The 12,975-nt window shown below is 45.2% G+C and overlaps 1 protein-coding gene across 2 annotated transcripts in view; it reads left to right on the top strand.

Annotated features, from left to right (window-relative positions):
• Positions 1-12,975, top strand: part of SPTLC2 (serine palmitoyltransferase long chain base subunit 2) — a 121,894-nt gene that overhangs the window by 49,880 nt on the left and 59,039 nt on the right. For both annotated transcript variants that reach the window (XR_003943300.1, XM_030213969.1), the window contains exons 4-8: positions 543-691; positions 4,547-4,671; positions 6,081-6,174; positions 6,342-6,447; positions 8,209-8,428. Coding sequence is in view for 1 of the 2 variants with exons in the window: in XM_030213969.1 (XP_030069829.1) it covers positions 543-691; positions 4,547-4,671; positions 6,081-6,174; positions 6,342-6,447; positions 8,209-8,428 (694 nt within the window). In the remaining variant the exon portion in view is untranslated. The remainder of the gene's footprint in view (positions 1-542; positions 692-4,546; positions 4,672-6,080; positions 6,175-6,341; positions 6,448-8,208; positions 8,429-12,975) is intronic.

Consider the following 12,975-nt stretch of genomic DNA (forward strand, 5'->3'; position numbering starts at 1 on the left):
CAAGTATAGGACAGTCGAGCCATTGTGACATCACTGATGAGGTTGGCTCTTAGGCATTGGTGGAATGAGGCATTATGACATCACAATCTCAGCTCTGGTTAAATCACTGCTCTATGTAATACTACTACTTAACATTTCTAGAGCGCTACTAGGGTTACGCAGCGCTGTACAAATTAACAATTAAGGACGGTCCCTGCTCGGAAGAGCTTACAATCTAAAGGACGAAATGTCAAGTTGGGGTAGATAAGTTTTCTGAGAGGAGGTGTAGTGATTAGGTGCCGAAGGCGACATTGAAGAGGTGGGCTTTGAGCATTGATTTGAAGATTTGTTTCAAAATGTTCCTTTGGAAATAGATATATAAAACATGAACAGTAGGAAGTGTGCATACGGGGCATAAAGAAGTTATCTGTGTATATGGAGTGCAATTGCAGAAAATGTTCTTATACTAGAATAAATAGAAAGCTTAGTGCATAGATGTCGCTGCAGTGTTTTTCATTGGGTGTGAGCTCATAATGTGACCGTGTGGTGGTGTTGGTACACAGGTATACAGGGAAGGTGATACATGGAGTAATGAATATGGGCTCCTACAACTACCTGGGATTTGCACAGAATACAGGTGTATGCGAGGAAGCCGCATCCAAGGTCCTGAAGCAGTATGGGGCTGGTGTGTGCAGCACCAGACAGGAGATGGGTGAGTGTGATTATATCAACTGTATGCAGTGCATTTTTTTTTTCCTACATCTGCTGCATGAGAGACCACTGGTCTTTGCTTTCTAAGTGTTGTCCTCCTGCTAAATGTTGCTGCTCTATAGATGGAAGCTGTAGCTTGGTTGTGTAAGAAGCACTGCAACATCTGACTTCTCACCATTCTGCTGACCGAAACCACTCGGGTCAATTTTCAGTGGCGATTGGTAAACGTATAACTCCGCTGTATATGTAATTTTAGCCAATATATAGAAAAATGTATTGTCAGCCCTCCACTAACTTTTCCACCACTGTCTGTGTAGAGGCGGGGGTGATGTGAAGGTGGCACCACAAAACTGGCCTTATAGTGGCAATATTCAGCTGCTGTGTGGATAGTTCTAGGGCTGCTGAATATCAGCGATAGTCACTGCATTACACCCATATTCAATGCCACTGTATAAACATATTAATTTAAGTAGTAGTATTTAAATTAACGTGATGTCCACTGCTGTTGAAATTTTACCCCACGGAATACAGAACTGAAAATGTGTACGTGTATTTCATGATACTCCTTGTCCTCCACATTTCTTTCACAGGAGTCTCTTGTAGATTGTACAGTACCCGTTAAATGGAAGGGTAAAGACTTAATCAGGATTATCCTGAATCCTGACAAACCTGGTATAAAATATCAAGAAGAAAAAAGAAAACTGAAAGAAATCCCACATGGAACATAATCAGCTAACGATAGTGGGGAGTTGGAAAAGGTTTGAGAAAGACCAGGGACACCAATGATCATCAGTAGTAAAAACACTCTATTATTGTTGCGTACAAGACCCGATACGATACTGTGTTTCGGCATTGAGTGCCTGCCTCAGGGGTCGTGAGTTTTTGTATCCAGGACAATGTTTGGATTCGCCTTTGTGGATGATGTGCCTGGTCTTCAAAAAGACCTTTGTTTTGCCATTGTTTTTCATGAGATGCAGTATGAACACTGTAAAGACCAGATGCACCATTCACTAAGGCGAATCTTTAAGTGTTTGAAGCAAGCACTGTCTTGGATACAACTCATGACCCCCGAGGCAGCCTCTCAGTGCCAAAACACTATGCCATGCCGGGCCTTGTATGCAACAACAATAAAGCGTCTTTATTGTAGACTAGTAAAACAGGCCCGTTTCTGACACAAATGAAACGGGTGCTAGCAAGGTTTTCCTCAGAGTGTGTATGTTTGAGAGAGAGAGAGAGAGAGAGAGTGTGTGTGAGTGAGAGAGTGAATGAGTGAGAGACAGAGTGTGGGTGTGTTTGTCTCAGAGAGAGAGAGAGTGTGTGTGAGAGAGAGAGAGTGTGTGTGTGAGAGAGAGAGTATATGTGAGAGACAGAGTGAGTGTGTGTGTGTGGGGCTCCGAGTTCTATGACCCCCCTCCTTCCCTCCCTCTCCTCCCCTCCGAGTTCCAGGCCCCCCTCCCTCCCTCCCTTCTCCCCTCCCGAGTTCTTGGCCCCCCCTTCCCTCAGAGTTCCATGCCCCCCTCCCTCTCCTCCCCAGCGTGTTCCATGCCCTCCTCTCCTCGGAGTGTGTATGTTTGAGAGAGAGTGTGTGGGTGAGAGAGAGTGTATGTGAGAGACAGAGAGTGTGTGTATGTGTGTGAGAGAAAGTGAAGCCTTCAAGCCTTGAATCATTCGTGCGCTCTGTAAGGCTCCATCTCCTCAATTGACGACACGTAGTTCCGGAACGTTGCAGGAATGCTTCAAGACTTGAAGGCTTCACTTTCTCGGCTTCAGAATGTTGGAGGTGCGTTTTATTATATAGGATAATTGTCCGGAGTCCCTGGCCTTTCTGAAGCCGCCTTCAACTTCCCACTATCATTGGCTGATAAAATACCAAGAACCAGGTTTTTTAAAATATGTAAATATAATGATCAGCAAACAAGCTGTTATGTGATACCAGTGTGTTTAGAAGAATGCTCTACTTTTATCCATCAGGGGTGACGACACATTTCTTCCAGGGGCTGAGAATGGGACTTTTAGAAATTGGGAACGTATAGGAATTTTGCGTATGGAGCATGTACTGCATCCAGATGGTCTATTCATGCTGGTAGAGATTGGGAGGGGCACTTTGGTTCAGTTTGCTGCTGATTTTGCTGATCTAGAAATTTCACCTCAGAAACCTCTGTCAGAATTGATAGCAAAATGGTGTGTAGATCTAAACAGAACACCTTCTATGGATTTTTGTAAATTAATTTCTAGAATACCAGAATTAATGCTGATCTATGGGAATGTTGGCTCAGGGTGATTCACCGTTCTTATATCAAACTCCGATTTTTAAAATGGGCTGGACCAACTCCCCTCTTTGCCAGAAGTGTGTTCAAGCTTCCAGTTCTTTTTTTTTTTTTTTTGCTTTTTTGGGAACGCTCATATGTTTTCTTTGTTCTGGCGATTAATTGATCGTTACCTGGAGCTCATATTGGGATCCTCAGTTCCACACTCAGCATCGGGCTTCTTGCTGGATAAGTATGAGGCCTTTTCATTGCAGAGCAGGGAAGTCCACCTATTAATACATAAGGCAGCCCTTTTAAGTAAAAAGACTATCCTTCAGATCCACCATCTTTGTGGGTTTGGTGTCATATGCTACACCATATTATGTTAATGGAGAAACAAAAAGCTTGTTTGTCTCACAAACGTAAAAAGCAATTCTTGTTAATTTGGGACCTTTACATAAATCTCCTTTCTTCTAGAGCCCAAAGCTTAGTGCTCAACACGTTATGATTGAGTGGAACAGAGAAAAGTGGAAGCATCTTATTTCAAATTCCTCCTCCCCACCCTCCTTTTTTTTTTTTTTTAATCTCTTTTGGATAGAAGAGGAGGGAGGGAAGGAGTGATTTCAGGAAGGTGACCTAACAGCTGAAGGGGTTTTATCTAATAGTGATGGGCTATAAGAAACGAGGACTAATACCAGGTGTATAATTGAACATGCTGTCTGTCCCTTCAGTCTTATTTCATATAGTAAGTAACAGCAGGTAAAGACCTGAACAGTCCATCCAGTCTGCCGAACAGTCACATTATCAATCTAAGATTAAATCAACAAGAAAGGGAAATGGGACTTGATATACTGCCATTCAAAGCAGCTTACATAGTATATACAGGTACTTATTTTGTACCTAGGGTGATGGAAGGTTAAGTGACTTGCCTAGTTCCCCAGGATCAAAGTCCACTGCACTAACTAGGCTACTCCTACACTTAATCATGGTCTTTCTTTGGTGTTTCTGGGACATAGACCGTAGAAGTCCGGCCCGGCTCCGCCCTTATGTTCCAACTACTGGAGTTGCCGTCAAATCTCACTCCAGCCTATCCGAATCAGTCTTGTCATTTGCGGGTCACAGACTGTAAAAGTCAGCCCGACACTGTACTCAGTTCCAAATAATTGGACTTTCCGTCAAAGCTCTCTCCAGCCCATCCTAAATCAGATCGCTATATGTGGGACTCGGACTGTACATATGCACTGTTTTTATGGTATATGTAAGATCTCCTCCTTTATTCATATCAAGTTGTTGTAATGTAATCAGTTTTCCATTTTTATAATAGACAAACATGAAATAAGCACTGGTTGATAATGTGCATCATTTTCTATTGGAATTAGAGCTTTTCCATACTGGACTGGAGCCGCACTTCAAATAGTCCCAGCTTGAACCATCACTCTGAGAGCCTTTGACTTTGTTCTTCCATCTACCCAGCCAAGAGTCTTGCCAGCACTAATTTATGCTGCTGCTACCCCCAAATTCCCCAGTATTAAAAATAAATGATCAAATGTCAGATTTTACTTTCCATACTGTAATCGAAAACCTTTTTTTTTTTTTCTGGTTTGGTGCAGGAAATCTGGATAAGCATGTCGATTTGGAGAAATTGGTGGCCAGGTTCCTGGGGGTAGAGGCAGCTATAACCTATGGCATGGGGTTTGCGACCAATTCAATGAACATTCCTGCCCTCGTCAGCAAGGTATGTTTGAGAGAACTTTCCTCTTCTGTAAGTACCATAAGAGCAGCAGCTTTTGAAATGGTTTCATTATAGCAGAATGGATAAAATGGTGTGGTAGCTGTGTTACTCCACTTTTAAAGGTAATAAATAGAAATTTAAAACAAAAAACCAAACATTTTCATTGGACTACCTTATTAAAAATGTATTACCACCTCTAGATCAGAAGTGAGCAAATGAAATATAAGTGAAACATTAAAGCATTTCAATGACAGTCTCACAGGGAAAGGTGGGGGGTGGGAATGAGAAACAAGAGATGGATTGATGATCGGAGAGTAACAAAGCAGTATAATTTTGTGGTTTATAATGTGATAGGAAACCCAGATCTTTTAAACTGTGTCTGGTGAGTGTCAAAGTATTTCATCATTTTAATTTCAGAGGTCTTACATTCTTGGATTCCTTTTAGTATTCAGACCATAAAGTCATTGATGGTGTGCTCTCCCACAGAAGTATCACACTGTTATCTATGTGCTGCCTGTGTAAGTTGATTCTTGTCTTTAGCATATAGCCTGTCTCTCCAAAATAGCATCCTTTTTGGAAGGACAGACCAGATGCTAAAGATCAACTTACATAACTTTGATTTGTTTCCTAAACAAGAGTTCTTGCAACGTGCATGAATTCCGTACACAGGGAGTGTTAAATTTGTCAGTTCTTCCTGCTACGTCTTATTGACCTAAGCCAGTGATTCCCAAACGTTTTACTATGGCAGAACTGCTAAAATCCGAGGAACCCCATACACACACGCGTCGCATCTCTTTCCCCTGCCCTCCCTCGTAGTCTAGCATCTTGGGTCATCCCCCCCCCCCCCCCCCCTCGGTCCAATGTCTTTCCCCATCTCCAACCACTAACCCTCTTGATTTGGCATCTCCCTTTCTCTCAGACCCACCACACCCACAATCCAGCATCTTTCCCCCTCCCCCCCCCCCACGACTACCTTGTGCTGCTTTGGAGGGGCCCACCTTTAGTTTAGCCAAAGAGGTCTGTGCCCGCGCTGCCTGACCAGCAAGGAAATTGGCACAGTGCTTTAGCCGCTGTTGCTGGCAGTCCTGTGTATGCTTAGTTCATGCATGTGTGGGAGTGCCGGTGTTATAAGCTGAAGCCCACTGCCGACTTCCTCGCTTGCAAAACCATTGAAAAGAGCTCACAGAACCCAGTTTGGCAATCACTGACCTAAGCAGGGGCACATCCAGCAAAGCTTATTGGGGAGAATGCAAAAACCAAGAAGGCTGATTATTGGGGTAAGAGGTCCAGTGAATAACTTGCACCAACCTTATGTAGTAACTTAAAGACAAAACAATTTTAATTGTCAAATGAAGTTCAGTGGGGATCCTTTTTTTTTTTTTTTTTAATGTGTTGTATGTCCTTTGTTTTAGGGCTGCCTGATACTAAGTGATGAGCTAAATCATGCATCACTTGTACTGGGAGCAAGACTGTCAGGGGCAACAATTCGCATCTTCAAACACAACAGTGAGTACTAGGGTCTTGGTAGTACGACTTACAAGCCCATACTCGGTAACTGAGGCTGGAGATGAATGATGTGCTGTGAGTGAGCAAAGTAAATAAGCTAGAGGTCAGAGAAAGCCCTCTAGCTGCTGCATGATGGAATCCTACCACTGCATTTTGTTGTTGCACAGATATGACGAGCCTGGAGAAGCTGCTGAGAGATGCGATTGTAAATGGCCAACCTCGTACACACAGGCCCTGGAGGAAGATCCTTATCATAGTGGAAGGAATATACAGGTATAAAGCTTAAGTTCATGCACCCTGCAAGGGAGAAAGCAGTATAAAGATAAAAACCTACATCTTGTCTACCTTTTCTGGAGAGCCATGGTTTCATGTTGGTCCTCGCCTTCACATTAACTGAAAGAAGAAAAGGTGCTGTTACATGATAAATGCTGTCTATGGTGATGTCTGTAGCATTACATTTACACAGAGGTGTAAGGATATGTAACTTGGGGGATTGTCCAGAGAAGTCCAATATCTTGTTTAACCATACAAAGAGTAAGTCAAGTACAGGGGAGGCAGGATTGCCCATATTCTCCGCTCCTTGTATGTTATAAGGGGAAAACAGTCTTGGCGTTGTACCAGAACACAAGCTGATTTAGGGATGGATAGTAGACAGAATGCTGAAAAACCTGCTTTGAGAATGATTGCTGTTAACACTTGGAGTGCATGACCTGATCTTTGTCCTGTCTCAACACATTTCCAGTGCAGTCAGCATTTCTGTTTATAATATTAATTTTGGGTTAGTGAACTTCCAGGGCATCTTATCTAATAAAACGCACCTCCAACGTTCTGAAGCTGACTCCGTGGCTGAGGCATTCGTGCACTCTGCTGTAAGGCTCCATCTTCTGAACGTCACGCACAAGGCCCTGCCCCTGACGACCTCGCCGCAGCGCCACACCCCCCCAACTCGCCCCCACCAGACGTGCAGGCTCGGCTCTTCTCTCTCTGTTAGCTCTGGTCCCGCCCTCGTTACCTCTTTCCACAATGAGGGCAGGACCAGAGCTAACACAGAGAGAAGGGCCGAGGCTGAACGCCTTTTAACGCTGCTTTCGTCTATGATTTTGAAAATATGGAACGAGTGCGGCTGGAACTGGGAGGGAGGAAGGGGGAACCTGAAACTCGGAGGGAGGAGGGGGGAGGGAGGGGCAGAGCGACCCTGGAACTGGGAGGGAGGGAGGGGGAACCTGAAACTTGGAGGGAGGGGCAGAGCGACCCTGGAACTCGGAGGGAGGGAGGGGCGACCCTGGAACTCGGAGGGAGAGGGAGGAGGGGGCGACTGCAACTCGGAGGGAGGGGGGGAACCTGGAACTCAGAGGGGAAGGGAGGGGGACGACCCTGGAACTCGGAGGGAGGGAAGGGGGCCCATGGCACACACACTCATTCTCACACACACACACACACTCTCTCTCTCTCACAGACACACTCGCACCCAGTCTCACTCTCTCTCTCTCACACACACACACACACACACTCGCACATTCTCTCTCTCTCACACACACACACACACTCGCACATTCACTCTCTCTCTCTCTCTCTCTCTCTCTCTCACCCAGTCTCACACACACTCTCTAAAACATACACACTCCGAGGACAACCTTGCTAGCGCCCGTTTCATTTGTGTCAGAAATGGGCCTGTTTTACTAGTCTTATAATAAATGCACAAAGTAAATACATAAGCAATGGAAAAAGAATTAAAAGTTTAGTTAAATTAAACAGAAGACAATGCGATTTAAAGACTTTACTGTTGGTGTCAGGTCTGCTCACACTTAACTGAGTTGTGAACAACACCCCACAAGAGTTTTGAGTGGTGGAAATACCTTACAGATGAGTCTGATGTGTGCAGATATGTAACATCAGAATGTAGGCAGAGGATGAGGAATGCCGTATTCCACAGTAGTGTTCCAGATGCAAGCATAGCAATTTCTTGTTGCTTCCAGCTTTTTCCTGCATGCTTGGCTCCTGACCTTTTACATTTTTTCCTGGTTTCTCTGCCAGCATGGAAGGGTCCATTGTACGCTTGCCTGAAGTGATTGCTCTAAAGAAGAAATACAGAGTCTATCTGTACCTGGACGAGGCCCACAGCATTGGGGCCCTGGGCCCCACTGGTCGAGGGGTGGTAGAATATTTTGGACTGGACCCCAGGGATGTGGATATTATGATGGGAACTTTCACCAAAAGCTTTGGCGCAGCTGGAGGTTACATTGGGGGTAGTAAGGTAAGTGTACCAGTTAACAAGATATTGACTACAGAATAACTAAGCTTTCCATGGCCCTAAGGGATTTTAGGGGCTAATGTCATCCATTTCTGTGGTAAATTGTAAACAGTATCCCTAAGGAAACAGACCCCTCCCCATTGCTTAATGTGGATATTCTTCCAGTAGGAACTTTTTTTGCAAAGATTGGCCACTGTTGGAAGCAGGATTCTGGGCTAGATGGAGCATTGGCTATTATTTTCTTATATATCAATTGCATTGTGACTTACTTTCCTTTCTTCCCAGGCAGCTGTGCTTCCTTCTTATACTGTTGAAGGGTTAGAGGTAATTTCTCATTGGATGACTGTTAATAAGCTGGTTTCAAACTGGAATTAAGTTAGAAGCATTGGTGGTCTCTTGTATTTCTCTTTGTTGATTGGTTCTGACCAAGTGGAATATCAGAAAATCCCATTTCACTTTGAGGTTGCATATCTAAGGGTGATATTGGATTCAGCCTTAAATTTAAGAGACCAGGTAAAAGGTCTTTTGAAGAATTTTAGCTTTTCCTCTGTGATTGTTAAAAAAAAAAGTTGAAAACCATTTTTCTCTGCTAACTTCTACTCAGTTCTACATTCTGTATTTGCTGTGGTGTTAGATTTCTGCAATGCCGTCTCTTCAGGGCTTCTGGGTGCACTATTGAAATCCATGCAGTTAGTACTAAATGTGGCAGCCAGATTAACTGTGGACTACTCAGTGAAGGGATGACATTCCTTATGTAATTATGCTGTCTTTAGCTGAAATTACCTGGCCTCCCTATGAAATTTCACATTCAAATTCATTTCAGAAAACTGTGCTTGTCAACTGCATTTAGTGCCGCAGGGGTATGTGCCCAGCCATACTTTGCATTCTAGTCGAGGGATTTTGGAACGGCCATTTTTGTTTTGGTCATTAGGCCACTTCCTGTTCTCTCTCGGTGGTTGTGGAACCAGTTGCCAGAGCCAGACTTTCTAAGTTTAAGGTTTAGACACACGTGTTGAATAAAGCATTTACTGTTCGCCTTATTTGGGTAAGATATGATTAGTTAGAGAGCTTTATTTTTATTTGGATTTTGCTCACACCTTTTCAAGTAGTAGCTCAAGGTGAGTTAAATTAAGGTACCCTGGGCATTTCTCTGTCCCTGGAGGGCTCACCTTCTAATTTTGTACCTGAGGCAATGGAGGGTTAGATGGCTTGCCCAAGATCACAAGGAGCATCAGTGGGATTTAAAACAGGCACCTCTGGATGTCAAGACTGGTGCTCTAACCACTGGGCTACTCCTGTCCTCCAGATCTGGAGGCATTAAGAGGTTGGAGAGTATCTCAAATTAAGGGGTTTTATTTTAACTTTTGTAATGGCAATTTTATTATGTACTAGTAAAAAAGGCCCGTTTCTGGCTGAAATGAAACGGGCGCTAGCAAGGTTTTGCGCGGAGTGTGTATGTTTGAGAGAGTGACTGTGTGAGAGTGAGAATCAGTGGCGTAGCCAGAAGACAATTTTTGGGTGGGCCAGCAGGTTGGATGGGTGGGCACTACAACCCCCCCCCCCCACACACACACACACACACACGGTCCAGCACATTTAAAGTTATCGGCGCTGCCTCCACTCACCTTCTCCCACCGTGGCGCTGCCTCCTCTCCTTCACTTCATGGTCTCTGTCTCCCACCCCCGCGGCAGTGCTCTATCGGCGCTGCCTGCCTGACAGATGCGGTGCGACGACGTCCTGCTCCGGGACCTTCCCTCTGCCGCATGCAATCCGCCCTGCGTAAGCAAGAAGTTGAATCAATGCGGCAGAGGGAGGGCACCGGAGCAGGAGGACGTCGCGCCGCGTCTGCCAGCTATCAGGCAGGCAGCGCTGATAGCAAATTGAAAGCGCTGCCACGAGGGTGGGAGACAGAGACCGTGAAGTGCAGGAGAGGAGTCAGCGCTACGGCAGGGGTGGGAGAAGGTGAGGATGGGCCTGAGACAAAACTGGGTGGGCCTGGGCCCATCCAGGCCCACCCGTAGCTACGCCCCTGGTGAGAATGTGCAAGTGTGTGTGTGTGTGACAGAGAGTGGGTGTGAGTGTGTCTGTGAGAGTGCATGTGTGTATGTGAGAATGAGTGTGTGCGAGTGCGTATGTGAGACAGTGAGTGTCCTTCCCTGTCCCCCCTGTCAGGTGTCAGGACTGGGGGGACTGTGGACAGTCATGAAGGCAGCCCCTACCAAAATAATGAAAGCAAGACCATTTGTATAATAATCACTGCATTCCAGAGAACAAAATGGAGCAAGTTCCCACATGCTATCTTTTGCTTTCTGTATTCAGTAGCTGACAGGCTTGCTAGACTTACCTAAGTGGCTGCAGCTGCAATACACTGAAAAGAAAGCAAGGAAACCTATGAGACGTAGATACGGCTGTCCCCTTGGCCTCTGACGCTCCTCCCTTCTTCTATTTGACTTCCCTCTGATAGGTCCGTCATTCAGTGTGACGCTCCTCCCTTTTCCTGTTTCAGTTCCCTTTGATAGGTCAGTTAGCCTCTGACGCTCCTCCCTTCTTCTATTTGACTTCCCTCTGATAGGTCCGTCATTCGGTGTGACGTTCCTCCCTTTTCCTGTTTCAGTTCCCTTTGATAGGTCAGAGCAGTGCAGCTGTGACACTCCTCCCTTCTCTGATAGGTCAGGGCGGGGCAGAGATGTAGTGTGCTTAAAAATGGTTACAGAGCTTCGAACATACGAACTGTTGAAGCCTCAGAGTGTGCTTTAGAATGTTGAGGGTGCTTTTTATGTGCAGGTGGGGCGTGGCTAAGACTGAGGGTGAGTAGTCCGAATAGCCTAGCCTACCATAAGTACATAAGTACATAAGTAGTGCCATACTGGGAAAGACCAAAGGTCCATCTAGCCCAGCATCCTGTCACCGACAGTGGCCAATCCAGGTCAAGGGCACCTGGCACGCTCCCCAAACGTAAAAACATTCCAGACAAGTTATACCTAAAAATGCGGAATTTTTCCAAGTCCATTTAATAGCGGTCTATGGACTTGTCCTTTAGGAATCTATCTAACCCCTTTTTAAACTCCGTCAAGCTAACCGCCCGTACCACGTTCTCCGGCAACGAATTCCAGAGTCTAATTACACGTTGGGTGAAGAAAAATTTTCTCCGATTCGTTTTAAATTTACCACACTGTAGCTTCAACTCATGCCCTCTAGTCCTAGTATTTTTGGATAGCGTGAACAGTCGCTTCACATCCACCCGATCCATTCCACTCATTATTTTATACACTTCTATCATATCTCCCCTCAGCCGTCTCTTCTCCAAGCTAAAAAGCCCTAGCCTTCTCAGCCTCTCTTCATAGGAAAGTCGTCCCATCCCCACTATCATTTTCGTCGCCCTTCGCTGTACCTTTTCCAATTCTACTATATCTTTTTTGAGATACGGAGACCAGTACTGAACACAATACTCCAGGTGCGGTCGCACCATGGAGCGATACAACGGCATTATAACATCCGCACACCTGGACTCCATACCCTTCCTAATAACACCCAACATTCTATTCGCTTTCCTAGCCGCAGCAGCACACTGAGCAGAAGGTTTCAGCGTATCATCGACGACGACACCCAGATCCCTTTCTTGATCCGTAACTCCTAACGCAGAACCTTGCAAGACGTAGCTATAATTCGGGTTCCTCTTACCCACATGCATCACTTTGCACTTGTCAACATTGAACTTCATCTGCCACTTGCACGCCCAATCTCCCAGTCTCGCAAGGTCCTCCTGTAATCGTTCACATTCCTCCTGCGACTTGACGACCCTGAATAATTTTGTGTCATCGGCGAATTTAATTACCTCACTAGTTATTCCCATCTCTAGGTCATTTATAAATACATTAAAAAGCAACGGACCCAGCACAGACCCCTGCGGGACCCCACTAACTACCCTCCTCCACTGAGAATACTGGCCAAGCAAACCTACTCTCTGCTTCCTATCTTTCAACCAGTTCTTAATCCATAATAATACCCTACCTCCGATTCCATGACTCTGCAATTTCTTCAGGAGTCTTTCGTGCGGCACTTTGTCAAACGCCTTCTGAAAATCCAGATATACAATATCAACCGGCTCCCCATTGTCCACATGTTTGCTTACCCCCTCAAAAAAATGCATTAGATTGGTGAGGCAAGACTTCCCTTCACTAAATCCGTGCTGACTTTGTCTCATCAGTCCATGTTTTTGTATATGCTCTGCAATTTTATTCTTAATAATAGCCTCCACCATCTTGCCCGGCACCGACGTCAGACTCACCGGTCTATAATTTCCCGGATCTCCTCTGGAACCCTTCTTAAAAATCGGAGTAACATTGGCTACCCTCCAGTCTTCCGGTACTACACTCGATTTTAGGGACAGATTGCATATTTCTAACAGTAGCTCCGCAAGTTCATTTTTTAGTTCTATTAATACTCTGGGATGAATACCATCAGGTCCTGGTGATTTACTACTCTTCAGCTTGCTGAACTGACCCATTACATCCTCCAAGGTTACAGAGAATTCGTTTAGTTTCTCCGA

This window comes from Microcaecilia unicolor, chromosome 9 (genome assembly GCF_901765095.1).
Source record: "Microcaecilia unicolor chromosome 9, aMicUni1.1, whole genome shotgun sequence".
NCBI classification, from domain to species: Eukaryota; Metazoa; Chordata; class Amphibia; order Gymnophiona; family Siphonopidae; genus Microcaecilia; species Microcaecilia unicolor.